This window comes from Perca fluviatilis, chromosome 19 (genome assembly GCF_010015445.1).
Source record: "Perca fluviatilis chromosome 19, GENO_Pfluv_1.0, whole genome shotgun sequence".
Taxonomy (NCBI): domain Eukaryota; kingdom Metazoa; phylum Chordata; class Actinopteri; order Perciformes; family Percidae; genus Perca; species Perca fluviatilis.
In genome coordinates this window covers 23,484,627-23,506,230 of record NC_053130.1, presented here as the reverse complement: position 1 = coordinate 23,506,230, position 21,604 = coordinate 23,484,627, and the positions used below count along the sequence as shown (strand labels likewise).

The window sequence follows — 21,604 nt, the reverse complement described above, 5'->3', positions numbered from 1 at the left end:
AGTATATCAATGTATCTCCATCCAACATCAAACCAAAACAAAGTAAATCCACACACCTCATTAAATTAGATTGTCCATAGCTTTCATGCTTCTCTGATGAGCCGGTGACATGACAAGACACATAAGTAGACAAGAGATTGTCTTCCAGATTTCCTCACATACTTGACCTCCAGACCTGCATATGAAAATTACGTAATTACAGGAAACTCTGTTTTTGCCTCTGGATGCTAGTTTGTGGTAGAGTGCAGACCATGCAAGAGTCGATCTTCTGGCTATGAGTGTTACTGAACAGAGTATGACCATCAAACAAGCAATAAGGCAAGTTGAGAGGTATTAGTGACCTGTCTTTTGCAACGCTACTTTTTTCGGTACTTTCAGTAAAAAATGTATTTCAGTTGTAAAAATAATTCCAAACCTATTCATCTTATTTACTTTAAACATGTTATTTATTTAGAACATTTAACACTCCACACAAAATAAAACCCCTCCCTCTCCCTTCCCAAACATATCCCTACAACCTATTAAATCAAATAAATATTTTTTTTTTTTTTTTTTTACACTGCACTGTTACTTTCATTCTTGTATCTTATTCTATTTTAGGCAGTTTTTTTAAAATCTCTTTTTAAACTGCTCTTTAATGCTTTAATTAAATCGTTTTGAATTGACTTGTTGCTGAAATGTGCTATTTTTTGACGTTCTTGCCACTTTTTCCAACGTTTTTTAAGCTTTTTCCAACATTTGTCACTTTTTTCAACATTCTTTTATCATTTTCTTTTTCAAATGCTATACAATTGAATGAAACAAATCCAATGAAAGTAGTGAACTGATCATTTATATTACTTATGAAGAGCGTTGTATGGAACCATCCATGTTGTTGTTTTTTGACAATTTGGTTGCAAGAAACCCAAATTTCTGATATAGAAACTTGTTGAAAGCGGGTCAAATTTGACCTGAGGACAAAAGGAGGGGTAAAAATGTAAATTTGCTGCCAAATGACAAAAAAAAGTATATTTTACAATAACTTTGAGTGCACCATGAGGTTTACCAGTTTCAACTAAACGCAACATTTAGTCCCTTCTGTGTTGTTTTTCCAACAACATTGGTGACCAAGTGCTAGTTTGTGTCTCTTAGCTCATAGATTTAGCAGCAGACTGTTGTACGTCCCGCTGTTGGAATCCTCTACAGTGAAATACAGTCCCATTACACCGTTTAGCTGTCACCATTTTAACCGTGTTTAATCCAGCTACTAGCTAACAGTAGTCTAATATCAATGTGACTCTTTTTCTGTGTGCCGATCTGTCAGCCACATTCTGCTTTGTGATGAATCATGCACAAGTTGAATGAGCTGATGGGATAGCATTTCACTGGCATTTTATCTGTACGATTTCATGTGACAAATGAATATTGATTGATTGATAAAAAATGTCCGCCGTTCTGACCATCTTGTTATGTTGATTTGAATGGGAATGTCCACTCTACTCTCATTCTATTTCTATGACTACCTCTTTTCCTGTTGACACACTGTGCATCAGGTGGGTCATACTGCCCCTATGTTAATCAACTAAGCTGTTGCATGATTTCACTTATCTTCAATTATTCAAACGAGCCATGACAGATAGACATGTAAATGATTCCAATCTGATCTCTGATAAGCCGTTTATTAGGCGTGTGATGAGCTTTGTTTTATAGAATTTGGTTGCCAGGATACTGGGGCTCCATTAGAGAATGACATGGCTTTGTAATGTTCAGGTTCAGTTGTTTCAGTTATTTACCCACAATTTTCTCGATCATGTTTTTCTGCAACAGCTTCACATCTATACACAATCATTATGAAAATGCAGCGAGTGGGTGTCAGGTTAACTGTACTGTAAATCAAACATTTATATTTCAGCTCAGATTACATAGTAATACGGCTCATTGTATAGAATTAAAGAAATTAAGAAGTATTAAACTTAATAATCATCAACGTCTATGATACTGAAGTATTTGTTATATATTTATTCTCAAGTCCCAGTGTGGTACATCGTGTACCTCCGTAATGCATAACAAGTTGCAACTTTTGAATTATTTGCATGCATCCATGTGACAAAAATAAGTGGGAGGAAAAAGATACAGGCAATCAAAAGTCAAAGTAGAAGAAAATGAATCCGCCATTGGAAATACTTTGCTTTCAGTACAGATTCTCTGTGAAGTATGCTTTAAATTGCACCCCAAAAAAGAAATTCTAATCAATATCTTAATTTGTAAATATGAACCCTAATAAAATAGCCCTCTCTAACTGCTGCTATTTTGAGAAACATAATAATAATAACAAGTGAAATAAGATACTTTTTGTTAGGATTCAAAATTGCTATAAAAAGTTCTATCTGTTTTTGTATATACTGCTTATCTTGCTCAGGGTAGCAGGAGGTGGGAGTGTTTCCCAGCATGCATTTTGTGAGAGGCAAGGACAGGTCACCCGTCTATTACAGCTGACACAGAGACATGCAGACATATTCACACCACTCGTTGTCATGGCTTCAGTATTCAGCAATCAGTAGTCATCATTCCTGTCATTTCTTCCAGAACCATCCAGCCTTCACGCTTAACACATGGCATGAATCACATTGTGGAAAGTAGCACTTTTGTGAAACGTGCTCTCAGCTGCCATAGGGGTGTTAGGTTTGGCTAGATTAGATTTGTGTTACTTGGACAGGGTGTCAGACATTTTCCATCCACTGTTTCCTGGATTCTTGTGATATCACAAGATCACGTGAGAATTCAGACGATCAAGTACACAAAAATCCAAGTAATGTTTGTGTCCAAACTACTGCTACTAGAAGATACGGGTGTGGTTTAGGTGTGTGTGATGACACAGAGAGGCGACTGTTGGTTCAAAACAACAACTGCTGCTCCTAAAGAGGTTAGGCTAGTTGCTGCAATAGCGTCAGTAATATCAGAACTGAAGAGTATTTTTTTTAATTGGAAGAAAAGCAAAGAATGGCACTGAAGGCTATTCTCGATGGAAAAGATGTTTTTAGCCTGTGATAGATGGTGATAGACAGATGCTTTATCCATTCACCTGCCAAGTATTTTTTTGCAAGTGCCTGTCCTTACAAACACTTTCCAATGGCGGCTTTTCAGATGGTTCTGTGCAACGACACGTTAGCTCTTTCCCACCAGCCACTAGGGGAACAAAAACATAAATGTTTGTCTAGATAAGATTTTTGTTTATTACTACAGCATACACTCCTTGAGCAGCTACTCATTCAGAAATACAAGGGAAGGTCAACTGACATATCTGTTTATAGTGCAGCCAAACAAACTGCATTTGTCAGTCAGTAGAAAGTGCAAGTGTGTTCTGATTTTATTCTGCGCATGGCACAGCTACTTTTCCACACAACAGCAGGTTGGTTATAGGATGTAACGATTACCGGTGTTAATGGTAAACCACGGTAAAAATGTTGATAACAATTACCATTTTCATTTAAAATATTATCACCACAGTGTGGAAACTGCGTGTTCCCAGCTTCATCCAAGTCTCCTGAAGTTGCCGTGTGGGCGCACTGCGTAGCCTACAGTGCATTTCTTGAAGTTGGAATCATGGGGAAAGGAGGAGATGACAGCGCTCAGGACATTTATCAGCCTTGTAATAAAGGCCATAGTAACACTCTCCTGAGATCATTGACCAATCAGTGACGAGAGTCATCGCTTTGATCGCCTGTCAATCACTCGCGCTCAGACAAGAGAAGGGGACAGAACAGCAGCTGTAAACTGACTTTTTTTCTTTATCATTCCTTTCCCGTTTTTGGACACTTGAAGTCATGTGTGTAGCCCCGAACGTAAGTTAAAACTATTCTGTAGCTTGTTAAACTGTCATGGGTTTTACTGCCTCGTTATCTGTGTAAACATTAAAGCTATGTTTATTCATATTTTAATAAGTGTTCTGCTACAATGTGGATATGTTTAGCCCGTGTTACGACATGACATTTATTTGGGGAGAGAGAGAGAGAGATATTATCGCTTTGATAATATTGCTGTTGCTGTGTTTCTTATTGCATAGCTGATAGATGTGCAGATTGTTTAATTTTACTTGTGCAGCCACGTGTTGATATTCAGGTTGTGTTAGGGCAATTTACTAGCAAGGTGCAATGCCAGTAAACAGACTAGTGCTGTGGAGCCACGTGCTTATTCTCAGTTTGTGTTACTGAGCAATATGTTACATGTATGTTAATTATTACAGAGAAATGAAGGTAATTCTTAGTATTTTTTCTTGTTATATGCTGGTGGCTATAACATTTAGTTTTGGTAAATGTTTATAGTAAGTCAGATGCTTATTAATGTGCATTATTATTTGTTTATATTTCAGAACTACATCCAACTTCACATGCAACGTCAGATACAACTTCATGTTCGAGTTGTAAATAAATCTTCCTGGATCTCAAAGTCCAACATGGCATCATGACTTTGCGTAAACATACACGCCACTTTCAAATGGCGTGTTATCTGTACGCATTTTGAGCTATCCACGTGTATGTCTACGCTGTATACACGCACCACGTGGCGTCTTATCGCGAGAACGTGCCGTACTATCGCGAGAACGTCATGCGTGTTAAAAAATAAATAAAAAGGTTGCGTATAGGAAAAGAACATTGGGAAAGGCTTTAGTAACACAAAAAAAAAATTTACGTACTTGCGTCCTTTCATTCTACTTGCTACGGCGAAAATTCAAACGTAGGTCAGTGGCGGCTGACCGGCGTTGATAAACACGCTAAAAAGCGATTATGCGTCTTGATAACACGAAATACGAATTGGTGTGTCATACATACTTGAACAGACTTTTAAAAATACTGCGATAATACCGAAAACCGTGATCATTTTGGTCATTATGACCGTAATGTTACATTTTCATACCGTTACATCCCTAGTTGGTTACCTTGATGAGGAGTTGGAGGTGCAGCCTGTCGCCTTTTTCTATTATTGCGTTTCCTGTGGCTGTTCTGCGTTTTGCCAGGAGCAGCAGTAGGAAATGTTGGGTTTGCATCAGCAGTAACTTAAGCCAGCTCTGATATTGCTGTAGGAGAGTGACAACAAACGGCACGGCTGAAATATAGATATAGATAAAACTCTGGATGACATTCTACTCATACACTACATACACCTTGTGTAGGTCATTTGAATCCAGTGCAGGAATGGTGGACTGTACATTAACAATAAGAACTATGATATAGAAAGGTAATTATTAATAATAATTAATAAATACATTGCAAAAAAATGACAACCATGTTACGTCCAAAGTAGGGTTGGGTATCTTTGGATTTTAACAATTCTTGATTCTGATTCTTTGAGGGGCCAAGTGAAAACCGATCACATGCTTAATGCACAAAAAACAAATATTTAAAAAAACATTAACACAATTCATATTCAAATATATTCACAATTCACTTCATACTGTTTAAGGAACCTATCCATTCATTTCATACAGTTTAATTTGGTTGTTATTAAATAACATGATTTAATAATAACTTGTTCATTCTTTTTTATTCACTGTAGCTGTAACACGCCGAAATGACACAGGGTTGACATCAGCCTGCCCAGGGACTACAGGTGGAAACTAGCACATGTGCTACAACCTGGTATAATGCATCTCTCCTGTCTAAGGTTAATGTATATTGTACGTTGTCCCTGTTTAAATAAATAAAATACAAAATCCATACAAATCCAACATACTTCGGGCCATTTACAATTAGCCAGTTGCATGAAAAGTAAAAAACATTGAATTAGAATAATTTTCCAGACATTGCTTCATGAGCGTTGAGTTACTGCGTCTGCTCTTCTCTCTGAGACTTCGCTCTACTCTGCCCGTGTGTCTCAGCACGCTGCTCGCAGACACACACAGGCAGGCTTGTTAACTTCAAACATGAAATGGCGGTCAATATAAACAACACAAGAGTTAAAACGCAAAAAAAACAAATATTCATTAGGTTTTGGAGAAAAAAACATACCACTGGGTTGAGATTCAAGTTTAAGATTTCCTTTATTGTCATTCTCTAATTTATTTGCATACATAAAAAAACAAAAATGTTTTTATATTTTTTTTTTTTTTTTTTTTTTTTTTTTTTTTTTTTTTTTTTTTTTTTTTTTTTTTTTTTTGTGTGTGTAAAGTGTGTGTGTGTGTGTGTGTGTGTGTGTGTGTGTGTGTGTGTGTGTGTGTGTGTGTGTGTGTGTGTGTGTGTGTGTGTGTGTGTTGTGTGTGTGTGTGTGTGTACTGTGTGTGTGTGTGTGCTGTGTGTGTGTGTACTGTGTGTGTACTGTGTGTGTGTGTGTACTGTGTGTGTGTACTGTGTGCGCGGGTGAGAGAGATGGTGGCAAACAGCTGTGAGCGATCAGAGCGGAGTATAAAAACCTGCGGTCCATTGCACTCAGCTGATTCTTGCCTACACTGCCTAAACAAAACAAAATATATTTCTTTGCGCAGCGTCATCCATTCCAAAAAAAGTGCCAATGGGTAGTTGTTGAGGAGCCGATAAACAGAACCAATTTTACCTATTTATTTATTCATTCATTCATTCATTCATTTTTGCGGGTACCCGGTAACCTTCATCCAAAAAGCATTTTAATTTATGCGGAGTCATTTTTACTTATTGGATTTTATTACCATGTGCATTTTTCTTTCTAACTTAAAAAAAAAACATTTTAAAAGTCAGTTGGGGTCTGTTTTGGGTTACAGCATAGTGTATCATACAGGATACTGCTTGTATCCATCCGGACTTTTAACAGACAGACATCTTTGGGTTGTAATTGTCATTTGCGTTTAGTCCAATTCAGCTTGATGTAGATCAGAAGGTAATGCCCTGCAGGCAAGGGGTCATCCTGTGCTCACTAGGGTTTGGGCATCGTTTGGATTTTAACAATTCTGATTCCATTTGAGATTCTTTCTTTCGATTCCGGTTCTTATCTATTCTCAATTCCGATTCTTTGAGGGGTGGAGTTGAAACGGGTCACATGCTTGTTTCACAAATAAGAGGAAAGTTTCATTTTGATTCAGTGGTGGGTTGCAGTTTTACCGGGCTTTTTCGACGTAAAACAAAACCACACTAGAGCGCCGCTTACTGTGCTCCGTGGCTGCAACACAACAAGCCCCTGGCCGCTACGGAAACCAAAACTTGTGCATGTTAAATTTGGAACCCATGATCAGATTTAAAACCAAATCCACTGGAATCGTAATTTTTTAACAGATTTCCAAGTAGGAATCGGTTCTCTATCCAACCCTAGTGCTCTAGTACTCTTATCATTTACAGGCCGCCACCCTGAATGTTAGGATTTATGTGCAGTCAAACAATTGATAAAAACAGTGGTGCGTGAGCTGCTTACGTGTTGCAAAAAGAAAAAAAACATTTCTCCTGTCTTCTATGACCCCATTGTGCTCAATTTAGTTTTGTCACACCACCGGCATTCCCCCCCATTCAAGTAGTATAAATGGGAATAGCATTACTTTCCTGACAAAGGGTGTGAACCTTTTTGCTCTACTGGTTTGCGTGTGAAGAGAGGGGCCTATCATATCAGCTGTGTGAGAGTTTGAGCGGCACGCTTGCAGCAATCTGCTTTTTCACTCCCCAGGTCCTTTATCCAGCTAGAGCAGTTTTCCTGTGGGTTATTCTTCCTATCCCTCCACAGGAAAGCCGTCCCCCCACTGTTGCTTCCGATCCTGAGCTTTCCTCTTAGCCCTTAGTTGGACAACCCTTTTCCTTAACATTGTCGTCCTATGTTCATAATTTTGAAAGCCCGACATGAGATATATTTAAGTGCATCTTTCGTATGAGTAACACATGCAGTTTTTAAGAGACTTCATCTCCTTTCAATGAATGTTTACTTTTTAACGCGGATGAACGCAACGGGAATATTATTTAAAAAAGAAAAAAAAAACGTGATCACTGGGGACACTTCACTTAGTGTTTGCCTCCTACAGTGTCTCCTTACCTTCCTGCTATTGCTTTGTTCAGATTTGTATACATTAATGGGGGTTGTTTCTTCTTGTTCTGCTCTTTCAGGAGCACGGTGGCCTTCTTCGTATCTTCCCAGAAGGAAAGGCCCAGTTTGCCGACATAGAGCCCAAATTTGACCGTCTGCTCCTGTTCTGGTCTGACAGACGGAACCCTCACGAGGTTCAGCCCGCCTTTGCCACCAGGTCAGCATCCTAGTCGGTCCACTGCACACGCTCAGATCATCCGGCCTATTATGCAGTGACTTATTTCTCGAATTGTCTCCACAGGTATGCCATCACGGTGTGGTATTTTGACGCAGATGAGCGTGCCAGAGCTAAAGAAAAGTACTTAACGGGTAGGTTTTGATGTACAAACTACACAATCCTGTTTCCATTGTTTCAGGCCCTCATTGTTTTTTTTGTTTTTTTAATGCTTTTTTAAATTTTTTTTTACATCATCTCGTGTTTGTTTTTCCTCCTGTGTGCAGGTGCAGGAGAAAAAGGAGTAAAGGTTGAACTTGGTAAACCATCAGATCCCAGCTAGGGGGGGGCCTGCATTCCCCACAAACAGCCATTAAGTGCTCTATCTGTGAAGTGGCCTATAGAGAGCGTGTGTGTGTGTGTGTGTGTGTGTGTGTGTGTGTGTGTGTGTGTGTGTGTGTGTGTGTGTGTGTGTTTTACATGGCAAAACAGCATTCTTATGGAGACAAAACAAACAAAAACTGTGATTTCTGTTTGTTTTCCACAAACCGGGGCAACCCAGAGGACCTTGAATGTCATGACATTGTACTGAAAGGGATTGTGTGTTTTTTTTTTTGTCTATCTCCCCTTTCACCTCTTTGGTGAAGAGCGCTTACATCTTATATTTTCAGAAAATCAACAGGAATTAAGCTTCCAGAGAATCTACATCTTTTGCATATTGTTTTTGCCGTTAATTTCTTAAAGGTTAATTTCTTAAAGGTACAGTGTTCTGCATATGCTTAATGTGTTATGCTTTTCACATGGAATTAGCTGTTATAAGCTACTGTATTGCAAAATGTACTTGAGGTTGCAATAATATGAGGACTGATCTGAATTAAAAAACAATCTTTTTTCTGACAGAAATTGTTTGGTCTTAGTTTGAATTCAGTCATTTTCAGCACAGTAGATGCTAACTGTCATTTGTTGTCTTGTGCCTCCTACTCTCTCTTAATACAACAACTCATTTAAATTGGCACAGCTTTGGGGAAAAACCTACATCTGACAGCAGTATGACTACTGCCTCTCAAGCTGTCCTGTTTCCACTATATGCAGTTTCATGCTGCCCTCTGCAGGCCTACAGTGTATTGCACCTGTATTGTCTGATTTTCTGGACCCAGGCATTAATTACATAAAATTCTTCACTCTGAGAAGTGAGGAAAAACATACTTAGCTTTTGGACAACCAGCAGCAAATTCAACTCCTCCTCCCCCCCCCCCATCATTGTCTTTACTGTTCTGAAAACTACAGCATGTCAGTGATTATCACTAAAACTGAAAATATGATAATGTGATTAAAGTGTTATAGCATATTGATCATGTGGCAAATTCTACTATCACTATTGTATAAATGGCTTTGCAAATAGATTTTTCTAAGGTTATTTAATCTCCTGCACTATGTACAATTTGTTTTAGCCTTTGATTTAAGTGAGCAATGGCTTTATATTTACAATTTATGCATTAGATGACAAACAAATTAGTGCTCTAATAAAAATGAGTCACTAATATAACATTTTAAAACCAATGCAGACCTTTTCCAAGACAATCTCTAAACGTGAGCCTCGCAAGTACATACATCGTGAGAATGTTTTTTATATTACATATTGTAGATAAAACAAATCACTTTCTAAATTTGAAAGTATTGTCTTCGGTTAGATTCCTGGGTACATTATGTATTTAGTGCTTCTAAAACGCAACCATTTATTAAAAACAGCTCATCAATAAAATGGGGAGAAGTGCGAAACATGTCTAGCCTGCTGGTCTTTTTGTTCTGCCACAAATTCTAATGTTCCTTTTATCAGAAGAATGTTTGGGCTCTTAATGTCCAACTCTGAGCCAGTTTCAGCTGTACTGTCACAACCAGCATCCTTACCAGGTGCCTGAACCACCTCAACTGGCTCCTTTCGATGCAAAGGATCAGTGTCTCTACTCAGAGTTCCTCACGATGACGGAGTTTCTCACCCTATCTCTAAGGGAGACGCCAGCCAGCCAACTTCCTGGTACCCGCGATTTAGTTATTTCGGTCTTGACGCAGCCTTCGTGACCATAGGTGAGGGTAGGAACCAAAATTGAGCTCTTAGATCAAGAGCTTTGCCTTTCGGCTTAGATCTTTTTTTTTTCTCTTGTCACAACAGTGACAACAGTGCTGCTCCGATTCTCTGGTCAATCTCCCGCTTCGTTGTCCCCTTACTTGCGAACAAGACCCTGAGGTACTAGAACTCCTTCACTTGGGGTAAGGACTCATCCCCTACCTGGAGTAGGCACTCCATCTGTTTCCTGCTGAGAACCATGGCCTCAGATTTAGAGGTGCTGATCCTCATCCCAGCCGCTTCACACTCGACTGCGAACCGATCCAGTGAGTGCTGAAGGTCACCGACCGATGATGTCATCAGGACCACAACATCTGCAAAAAGCAGCGACGAGATCCCCAGCCCACCGAACTGCGACCCCTCCCCCCCCCCCATGACTACACCTCGAAAACGCCTGTCCAAGAATATCACAAACAGGATTGGTGACAAAGCGAAGCCCTGGTGGAGGCCAACCCTCACCTGGAACAAGTCCGACTACAGAGAACTCTGACACAGTTCTTGCTTTGGACGTACTGGGATTGGATAGCCCTGAGAAGGGACCCCCCTCACCCCAAACTCCCGCAGAACCTCCCACAGTATCTCCCGGAGGATCCGATCATACGTCTTCTCCAGGATGGGCAATTGGGCATATTCCCAGCCCCCTCAAGGATCCTTGCGAGAGTATAGAGCTGGTCCGTGGTTCCAGAACCAGGACGGAATCCGCACTGTTGCTCTTCAATCTCAGGTCCGACTCTTGGCCCGAACTCTCCTTTCCAGCACCTTGGAGTAGACTTTACAAGAGAGGCTGAGAAGTGTGATACCCCTGTAATTGGTACACACTCTCTGGTCCTCCTTTCTGAACAGGGGAACCACCACCCCGGTCTCCCACCCCTTAGGCACTGTCCAAGACTTCCACGCAATGTTGAAGAGGCGTGTCATCTAAGACAGCCCCTCCACACCCAGAGCGTTCAGCATTTCTGGACAGATCTCATCAATCCCCGGGGCTTTGCCACAGTGGAGTTGTTTGACTACCTCAGGGACTTCCACCAGGGGAATTGACGACGAACCCCCATCAGCCTCCAGCTCTAGAGGGTGTGTTAGTTGGAGTCAGGGGTTCCTCAAAGTGCTCCTTCCACCGCCCGATTACCTCCTCTCAACTAAGGGCAACAGCGTCCCATCCTTAAGGCCATTTTATAGTCGTGCGTAAAATCGACGGCGTAGCCCCGCAGACCCCTCTGCGTCTACGCCGGACCCTAGACCGTAGCCTGACGCACACATCTCGAAAAATTTGACATCGCTCGGCCGTGGCTTGGTAGCGTTGCATTTCCCCCGGCTCATGTCCTGGTTCTCCTTCTCCATAAACAACATGAAATCGAGGAGAGGGTTCACTTTTCCTGCTCCAGATTTCCCACCGTAGTCAGAAAACACAGGGGAGACACTTTGTTTAAATCTCACTATGACTCTAGAGTCACTACTCGCTCCAACGGTAATCGCCGTCACTCTCTCACTTCTCCCTCGCTCTATCACCCATTCCCCACACACACACACACACAACACGTGCCGACTCGACGCACACACCAGCGCACAAGTATAAACACCAGGCCACTTACTGTAGGCTACGGCGAAAGCTCTGCGTGGAGCCTCCGCACAACTGTAAAACGGCCGTTACTGTACCCCCACCCCCCTGGTGGTGGACGGCTTTCAAAGTCCTGAAAAATAAATATATAAAGGAAAACATGAGCAACCGACTGTCAATTTAGCAATAAAGTATTTGCGTAGTAAAATGAACTGCATCTTTCCCAGCATTTAAACTGTTTTAATATGAATTAAATGATTATCCTCTAAATAAACAAATCTGTATGAAAGACATTACATAAAATAGTAATAGAGTACATATTACAAAAGTCAGGAAATATATTAAGCGGTATTTAATATAAACTATACAGTGAAATTGTTTAAAAGCAGTCCGAGGTTACTTTGTACAAGGAGTGTGCAAAATGAATGTCCAATCAGTGGACATTCATATACTGGCAGAAAAGTTAGTTCTTCTTCTCTAGACAAAATAGAAGACTGAATGTATCGAGTGGAGGGCGACTTTCAGGCCCATGTTCCTCTGTCACTAAGAGAAACTGTGCAAAAATATACAAATAAAAGGATCAAAGCCACAGGTCAGCAGGAGTCGCTGTGAACTCCAGTCAGTAATGGCTGAGCTCCTCAGGAGGAGGTGGGAGGGTGGAACTGTCATCCCCTCCGATGTAGGCGCCGATGCCGCTGCTGCTTTGGCTCCCCCACTCGTAACTGTCAGCAGCCAGACTGGAGAATCAAATAAACAAACATCCCTTAAACAACGCCATTTGACCTCTCTTCCTTTTGCCACATTCGTACTTCGTGGCGTTTTTACCTGGCTTGGATGTTCTGAGGCATGACGCTCCACGCCAGGTCATCGTCACTGTCATACCGCCGTGGGTTGTCGAAGAAATAAGCCCTGGAGGAGAAGACGTGACCAGGAAGCCCAGAGCCACTCTGCAAGACAAGCCACACACAAAAATAAAACATAAAAAAAACATAAGCTATCATAGTCTTACATTATAAAACCTTCAGACTGTATTTCACATAATTTGCTTATGGCTCAGGACAGTTCCCAACCTGTGTGCCTCATGACCACAACTAACTTTTCTTTTTTAACTTGACTACATTTTAGAGGCGTGAACCGACAAAACTGTCCAGTATTTTACAAGACAAAAACAGAAACGGACATTTTGTGGAGCTGAACTACAGTATAAGTTAATAAATCATCTTGTGACCCCGGGGAGGATCCCTGACCCCCAGGTTGGAAACCACTGGCTGAGGGTAGGCTTGCTTGACTCACCCTGTCTAGGTCGGGCTGCCGAACTCTGAAGAAGAAAACTACGAGAGAAGTGGGGAGCAGCTCCCACACAAACAAGATGACTCCGAAGACGATGTAGCCCGTGTCGCCCAGTGTCGACTGTAAATCTGCCTGAAAAACAAAACGTAACACATTCACTTTTGAAACGGCCTACTCTATCACCCAGAGGTAGAGGGAACTGTATTTCCTAATCACAATCATCACAAGAGGAAAATCAGCCACCAGGGAGGCAAACATTTTCAAAAAACCAAATAGCTTTCTCCCTTAACAGTCATAACTCGCATACATTTGGTACGCATCATTACACATGATCAACTGGTCTGAACAGTCAACTAAAGCTCTAAGAAAAAGCCCATTATTTTCATATGAACTCAAATCTTATGGAATTATCATTATTATGACCTCAGGTGGTTCACCTGGTCTGAAACGTTGTACCAGTCGTAGTCAAAGGAGGTAATGCTCTTGTTTGAGAGTCCCAGGACGACCAGATTGTAGCAGGCCCTGGAAGAGTACAGGAGGATGACGATGGCTCCTATAACGGTCACCTGGCACACTGACGTCCCCTGGACAGTTTGAAGAGTTGCGTTGAGAAATTACATTATCATCTCAGAAGGAAGTGAATCGAAATCTGATTGCAACATGTAGGAAATCGTAGAAAAACCACATGGAAACCGAAGGTAAGAATAGCTGTAATACATTTTGAATTTCAGGCACAAGCTATCATTTTTGTTGGGTTGTGTAAATATAACCAGTCGTGCACAAGAACAACATTGTGTTGCTAGGAAACAATCGAAACGTGCAAAGCATAAATTATGTTTTAATTACTACTTTCTCCCCCCCCCCCCTTCCTCTCCCCCAAAACGCCCCTTTCAGAGCCACACAGGACAGGGAAGTATTTTTCTTACTTTGGATTCCAGGTAAATGTTGGCCAGTGACATCTTAGCCAGTTTGTAAAGACACAAGGAGAGCGAGATGGCACACAGGACAAAAAGTGTGTCGTTGATGGTGACCCTCACGAGCACGATGGTGTGGGCTTCTGCAGAGGACATCCTCACCAGCAGGGCACACACTAAATTCACTACCAAAAACACCAGGCTGATGAACAGGAAGAACAGGTACAGCGGAAGCCTGTGGGTCAGGAAACATATTATTCACCCCAAAAAGGATAAAGCCAAGATAGTACATGGATTATATACTGTGTATGTATACATACATACATACATACACTCAAAGGATTATTAGGAACACCTGTTCAATTTCACGTTAATGTATTTATCTAATCAACCAATCACATGGCAGCTGCTTCAAGGCATTTAGGGGTGTGGTCCAGGTCTAGACAATCTCCTGAACTCCAAACTGAATGTCAGAATGGGAAAGAAAGGTGATCTAAGCAACTTTGAGCGTGGCATGGTGGTTGGTGCCAGATGGGCTGGTTTAAGTATTTCACAATCTGCTCAGTTACTGGGATTATCACGCACAACCATTTCTAGGGTTTACAAAGAATGGTTGGAAAATGCAAAAACATCCAGTATGCTGCAGTCCTGGGGGCGAAAATGCCTTGTTGATGCTAGAGGTCAGAGGAGAATCGTCCGAGTGATTCAAGCTGATAGATCGACTTTGACTCAAATAACCACTCGTTACAACCGAGGTATGCAGCAAAGCATTTGTGAAGCCACAACACCCACAACCTTGAGGCGGATGGGCTAGACCAGCAGAAGACCCCCATGGTAGAGTGAGAATTTGACGTAAACAGAATGAGGACGTGGATCCGTCATGCCTTGTTACCACTGGGCAGGCTGGGGGTGGTGGTGGTGATGGGGGTGTAGTGGTGTGGGGGATCCCTTTCGCCTTCAGAACTGCCTTAATTCTTTGTGTCATTGATTCAACAAGATGCTGGAAGCATTCTTTAGAAATGTTGGCCCATATTGATAGGATAGGGTCAAACACGGTATTAGTATGGTGTTCCTAATAATCCTTTAGGTGTGTGTGTGTGTGTGTGTGTGTGTGTGTGTGTGTGTGTGTGTGTGTGTGTGTGTGTGTGTGTGTGTGTGTATGTATGTATAAAATAAAACTCATTTAATGGCAAGGTAAATCTAGTAAATGCATGTACCTGTATTTCAAAAGCTCTGGTGCATATTTCGACTTTGCCTTGAAAACAACCTGTGAAAAGAAATCAGTTGCTGCATCATGCAAATGCGTCGCACTGTTTTTAGCAGCCCGTTTTCACTTCTGTATTCTCGCTATTTGAAGAAAAGAAAAAAAGACACATTCTTCTGAAACAGGAACCTCACAGTTGCAAACAGCAGAGTTTTGAACTCTGGATACACAACGGTCACACAGCACAGGGCTGCATGTACTGGGATGCTTGGTGCCGTTGACACTCTCAACTCGCAACTGTGACTCAAATCGGCACAAGAGAATTCTGCTAAAAATAAGCTTGAGGTAGAGGCCAGAGAAGCTGTTGTTGGATATTTGGTTTGAAATAAGCATACAGTATGAAGGAATTATTCATTGCATTGCACTTTGTAGCTGATCTGAATGAGAGTGTATTACACCTGTAGCAACGGGTAATATTTAGTGGACAGCCCTATAGGGTCCTTGCTATCCGATGCTGTTAATATTAGTGACTATTAGAGTGTTGAATCAAATGTATTCACTGCAGCGGGTAGGCCTGGGCGATAATTTAGTGTTGATATCGAGGTTATCATATATTACTGATTTGATAAATTCTTCAAATTCACCATTCAGATTTAAAGCAAGTTGTAATTAAAAAGTCACTAAATGAAATTTTTGGCAAATGAATGGCAATCCAGTGTCATTGCTCTGAACATCACTGATCATTATATAAGTGAATACATATCTAGATTATGTATTGGTGTTATTCACATTGAGATCATATTCACATTGAAATATTCACATTTAAAAAAAAAGAAAAGAAATATTCACATTGAGATCATGGACTGTTGGAGAACACCACATTGAGATCAGGGAGTTTGTGATGGACTTTTTACACCATTTCTTCAGTAATTAATTGAAAAACAATTGATGAATGAATCAATAGTGGAAATATAATCATTAGTTATAAGATATTCTTAATACTGTTGTGATGTAAATTTCACCCATATGCCATAAAGTTGAATGGTTTTTGATTTCTCTATCTCTAAATGATTGTACACTGTTTAATTTCATGTTATTGAGCCATTTTATATTTTTGTTTAAGGCACTTAGTTCACATGCAGGCAGTGTAAGCTTAAAGATTCCCTCCATACATGTTTTATGACATATAAAAATACTCTGGAATAATATATGTCTAATAATAAAAAAATTACCTTGTACTTTTTTGGCCTCATTTAAAAAAAATTTCGAAAATGAATGTGCATTTCTTCTTTCAAAAGTGTAATTGTTGGATGCAAAAGGCTTCCTACTCTCCACTGTCAGTGTATGTGCACTGGAGGTTTCAAGTTTCCACACATATTGGACCACAATTGGCTTAAAAACTGATTGTGATGTCACCAGTGGTGTAGTCTAATGTATTGTAGTGGGTATACTGTACTGTATATGTTTAGGTGGGGGGGCTCCCCCAGGAAAATGTTAAGCGTCAAACACTTCATTTCCTGCATTTTGATACACTTTTATGCACCAATTCACGGCTGAAATACCTTTATTTAGCCTATCCAAAGAAAGAAAAAACAGATGACAATTCCAAATATGTCAAAAATATAATGGAAAGTATGTTGTTGCGTGCCATTGCGCATTTTTAAGTGGGTATATGGAAATCCTGGATCTTTCTTTAGTGAGTATACTGCGTGTCACGTAGACTACACCACTGGATGTCACAAACTCCCGCTATAGGCTACTACACGTCTGAAGTCAGGATTAAGGTCAGACTGCACATAGGCCTACATCATTCTGAACGTTGAGGTCACACATCGAGATGAATCAACAATAAGTCAAACACATTTTAAGTTAAGTTTAAGTGGAGGGGGGGGGGGGGCTTAAATCAGATCTCTCCATGACTCAGTAACAAATATACAGTAGCCTACATTAGAGAGAAACGAGTGCAGATGAGATGACACACTGCTGCCACTACATGAACTATATTCACCTATAAGCCAACTCACCTGTGCAAAGTAAAGGTTCATGAGACTGAGAGTGAAGAACTGGAGGCAGACAGGAAAGCAGTAGAGCAGCCAGAAGGGAAAGGGCCCCAGAGTGTTGGCTGTGACAAAGTTCTTGAAGTAGAAGGAAAAGAGCACGGTGCGCAGGGCCGACCACAGCAGGCACAGGGACAGGAACACAGTCTGGTAGCTGAAGCGCTTGTGTCGGTACCGCAGGACCAGCCAGAGCTGGACGTAGATGAAGATGAAGAGGAGGGAGTAGAAGACGGTGTAGACCACCGTCAGGCCCAAGGTGACGTAGGGGGGCAGGGCCGGGCTCAAGGTAGGCAGGGGCATAGATTTATCCATCGGCGGTGGCTCCTTCTCCTCCACCAAGGCCTCCATGAACCTGCTCTCCCCAGGCCGGGGGAGGAGGGAGCGGAGCGGAGCGGAGCGGAGCGGAGCGGAGCGGAAGGGGCTTCTGCCGGGCTTTTACAGCGCCAGCGTCTCGGCTCTCGCGTCCCGCAGAGTGGAGGTAAGAGCCGCAGCAGCAACAACAACAGCAACAAAAAGGAAGATAACACGGAAATAATGCTGTGAATGGGACTGTCAAGAGGAGGGAGAAAAGAAAAGCAAGGTGGAGAAAACAACGCCAACTTCCTGCTGCGCAGCCAGAGACAGCCAGAGAGCGAGGCACATGATCAGTGATGAGAACGAGCCGTTCGTCAGGAGTAGCGGCGGCCAGGAAGCTGCTCAGGGCTGCAGCTAGGAGCTCCGTGCAGGGACCGGCCTCCCCCCCCCCTCCAAACCCCTCGCGCTCATTGCGTGACGCTATACGCATCAGCTGACGCACACTACTGTACCTTTAACCCTGTGATGGGGCTTCCCACCGCTCTGCTGATCCCAAGAGAGCATCCCAGAGCTGTTAGATGTAGCCTATTGACTTTCATTTTATTAATAAGGTGCATGAAAAATGTATCACATACAAAATCCTCATTATCATTCAACACTGGAGAGTATTTAAAAAACATACAACACATGCACTACTACATGTAGGCCTACAGTAAATACAGTGAATACATTTAATTGGTAAACTCATTTTTACATTACAAAAGGGGGCACAGGATAAATATCACTGTAAAACCACCTTAAAAGATACCATGCAGTGTAGCGGTAAACTGCTGTGAAGGAAGGAAGATTTAAACATTACATATTAGAGTTATGGCTATATCAAAAATAAATAAATACAATTTGTAGGCCACTAATACAATAGTTTCAATTTATGTTGAATTATAAGTCATGGTGAAAGATCACGAAATGTTTAAAGGAGTAATCCAGCCTTGACATGATGTTAAATGGTCACATAACGGTCAATGCAGCAAGGGTCAACATATTCTGACTTTTTGTCCCGACCATGAGTCAAGCTCCAAAAAAATATCCTACAAATTCAAATCAGTAGCATTTTTGATTAGACCCTCTCTGCCTGGGAAACACCATGGCTGTTTTCTTGGACTTTAGAAAGTTCTGCTAGAACAAAGGAAGACATCATACATCTGTTTTCAAAGGGTGAGTAGCTCTCATGATGAATAATCTGATCTGTATGTGTACAATCACAGTCCCTAGAGTTCCCCTTTAATTACAACAAGAGTATTTCAAGGCTGGTCAGAGAAGCAGAATTTGGTTTATGATCCGAGGATAAATGTATTTAATCTGCACTGCACACAAACCTCAGTGAGGTTTGTTGTGGTTAGTAGTGGTCTGGGTTTTTGTCTCACAGGACTGGGGCATGTGAACATGAGGAAGGCCAAGGATGGAGGTCACTCTAGCTCACCTTTTGACTGCTGTAATACATTCATCTTTTGGCACACAGGGCCACTACCACCCAGGCACCACACAAACAGGATGCTGTTAGCTACAGTACTTCCCTCTTTGAATGATTATGACTTGCCACATTATGACATTTTTACACTATAATTCTGTATATAATAATGACAGAGAACTAGCTGAAAGCCTTTTAGATATGGAAGCAAAACATGTCGTAAAAAATGCTATTTATTAATTAATTAATAACGAATGCTAACTATTTAATGCCTTATTTGTCCCCAGAGTTCCCTCAGTCTGGCTCCAGCCCTTTAAATCGCTCACGCCTCCAGTTTTGTCCGTTAATAAAAAAAAGAAGAAGAAAAATAATACAGTGGTGACGAAATGGCACTTCAGTCTGATTATCTGCCACAGGCATATCAGATCCCAGTCCACTGCTGGTCTCCAGGAAACACGCTCCGAGAGAACAGACTCACTCAAACACTAACAAGTCACCGCTAGGTATGTATCACACATCAACCACTGAGAGTCCAACAAGGGCCCAATCTGTGCAGTGAATATTGGCAGTGTTAGATAGTAAATATGAAGACAAGTGTAGTTATTTTGTAGTTATGTGTTAAGTTATGTGAAGTATGTACAGTATATCAATGTATAATAATCTCTGAAAACGTTTGAATTCCATGGAGAATATATTCAGAAACCACAAATGCAAACTTGATTAAAAAAAAATGACCAGAAGGTGGCACCTTTTAACTGTGTAAAGATGGAAAGGCTGAGAGGGAGAAAGCGGGAGAAATAATGTAACACAGGGTACTAAAATCAAAGACAATCAAAAAGTAAGAAATACAACGAAACAAATATGCAATGTTTAATTCACTTATGAATGGTCTCTTTCCAAAATACTATGGTATCAAAGAAAATGTTGCTGCATGTTACATCTTAAAGGAATATTTCACCGCTGGAAAGCTGAATATATCTTTAAATTGGGTCACTTATGTAGTAGAAATGTGAAAAAGGGTTTTGTTGTTTTTTGTTGTTTTAAATTAATTGTTTTTGGGTTTTTTTTTTTTTTTTTTTTTTTTTTTTTTTTTTTTTTTTTTTTTTTTTTTTTTTTTTTTTTTTTTTTTTTTTTTTTTTTTTTTTTTTTGTTGGCCGGTTGGGGGGGGGGGGTTGGTTGGGGGTTTTTTTTTTTTTTTTTTTTTTTTTTTTTTTTTATTTTTTTTTTGTTTTTTTTTTTGTGTTTGTTTTTTTTTTTTTTTATTTAATAAATATATATAAAAAAAAAAAAAAAAAAAAAAAAAAAATAATTTTTTTTTTTTTTTTTTTTTTTTTTTTTTTTTTTTTTGGTTTTTTTTTGTTTTTTGGTTTGGGGGGGGGGGGGGGGGGGGGGGGGGGGGGAGAGGGGGGGTTTTGTTTGTTTTTTATTTTGTGGGTTTTTTTTTTAAAAAAAAAAACACCACCTGGGGGGTTTTTTATTTATAAAAAAAAAACCTTTTTTTTTTCCCTTTTTGTTGTTAAAAAAACCCCCTTTTTTTTTTTGGGGGAGAAAGTTTTTTTTTTGGGGGGGGCTGCAGGCCTGGTAGCTGGACAGTCCGGTACACTATTCAGGCAGGTTTCCACAACAACAACAAAAACACGGCAGTCTCTGAACTCACGCTTTGGAGTGTCGTTGAAGTTGGATGTAGTCCAGTTTGTGGTCTAAATGAGCCGGACACTTGCAAGCAGGATCCGTAAAGTTCAGCTAACGCATACTAGCATTGGTGTAGCTAAACACAGAGTATAAACACAGCCGTGAATTAGCGGTGGAATGTCGAATGGTCGGCATTTAACAGTCACAAGCTCCACCAGCAGTTAGCAGTAGCTAGTTGGATTTTATTTTCTACACCAGTCCGTTTAACACAGCCCACCTCCACGGGCGGCGAGAGCAGCTTGGTAGCTGGATAGTCCCGGTTCCGGTACACTGTTGTTCAGGCATGTTTCCACAACAACAAAAACACAGCAGGAGTTTCGTTGAAGGAGGATGTAGTCCAGCTTGTTGTTTAATGAGCGAACACTTGCAAGCAGGAAGGCTGGGACAGGTGGACAGCTAGCGTTAGCTTTCCACCTAGCCGATGAGGATGTCCCCTAGCCGCCCGCGGCATTGAGCGAAACCGCTGGTCTCCGGTGCGAAGCTCAGCGTAGTGTGCCGGTATTGCGTCTGTAATAACGTTTCCTCCATATTCTCCGATCTGTACCGATGTATCCCGGTTGGTACACACGTCCGGTAGTTTGAATGCAGATAATTGTTGTAAATGTTTTCTGCTGAAAACCGAAAAGCCTGTTTGCGAACATTCAAGATGGCTGACAGTCGTTTTCATCGAATACCTCGGCCAGACTCGGCAGTCCAACCCCCTGTGGGCGTGTTGAAAACATACGGAAGTAGATCCTACTACTGGCTGTAGTCCTTTGCCTCTGGCCCAAAAATCTTCCAATGACTCAAAAATCGTCATTTTACGTCATCGGAAGATTTTTTCCAGGCCCCAAATGCAGAA

The 21,604-nt window shown here is 41.0% G+C and overlaps 2 protein-coding genes across 2 annotated transcripts in view; one reads left to right on the top strand and one right to left on the bottom strand.

Annotated features, from left to right (window-relative positions):
* egln1a (egl-9 family hypoxia-inducible factor 1a) overlaps positions 1–9,067 on the top strand; it is a 49,884-nt gene extending 40,817 nt beyond the window's left edge. Inside the window, exons 3-5 of the mRNA XM_039783542.1 lie at positions 8,031–8,167; positions 8,252–8,319; positions 8,452–9,067. Coding sequence (XP_039639476.1) covers positions 8,031–8,167; positions 8,252–8,319; positions 8,452–8,507 — 261 coding nt within the window. The 3' untranslated portion in view covers positions 8,508–9,067. The remainder of the gene's footprint in view (positions 1–8,030; positions 8,168–8,251; positions 8,320–8,451) is intronic.
* A 2,996-nt stretch (positions 9,068–12,063) lies between these two features.
* gpr137ba (G protein-coupled receptor 137Ba) lies at positions 12,064–17,997 on the bottom strand. Its single transcript, XM_039783541.1, has 7 exons — positions 17,277–17,997; positions 15,266–15,315; positions 14,061–14,283; positions 13,572–13,718; positions 13,138–13,266; positions 12,670–12,791; positions 12,064–12,581 (listed from the first exon to the last, which is right to left on the bottom strand). The coding sequence occupies exons 1-7, from the start codon at positions 17,655–17,657 to the stop codon at positions 12,464–12,466; spliced, it is 1,170 nt and encodes a 389-aa protein (XP_039639475.1). The 5' UTR covers positions 17,658–17,997; the 3' UTR covers positions 12,064–12,463.
* Positions 17,998–21,604: the final 3,607 nt, after the last annotated feature.

Excerpts from the sequence above, each read along its gene's own strand:
- gpr137ba (XM_039783541.1), bottom strand. The coding sequence starts at position 17,657 with ATGGAGGCCTTGGTGGAGGAGAAGGAGCCACCGCCGATGGATAAATCT. Across the intron at positions 15,316-17,276 it reads TGAACCTTTACTTTGCACAG|GTTGTTTTCAAGGCAAAGTC; the intron begins GTGAGTTGGCTT and ends TTCTTTTCACAG. Across the intron at positions 12,582-12,669 it reads CCTCAGAACATCCAAGCCAG|TCTGGCTGCTGACAGTTACG; the intron begins GTAAAAACGCCA and ends TTGATTCTCCAG.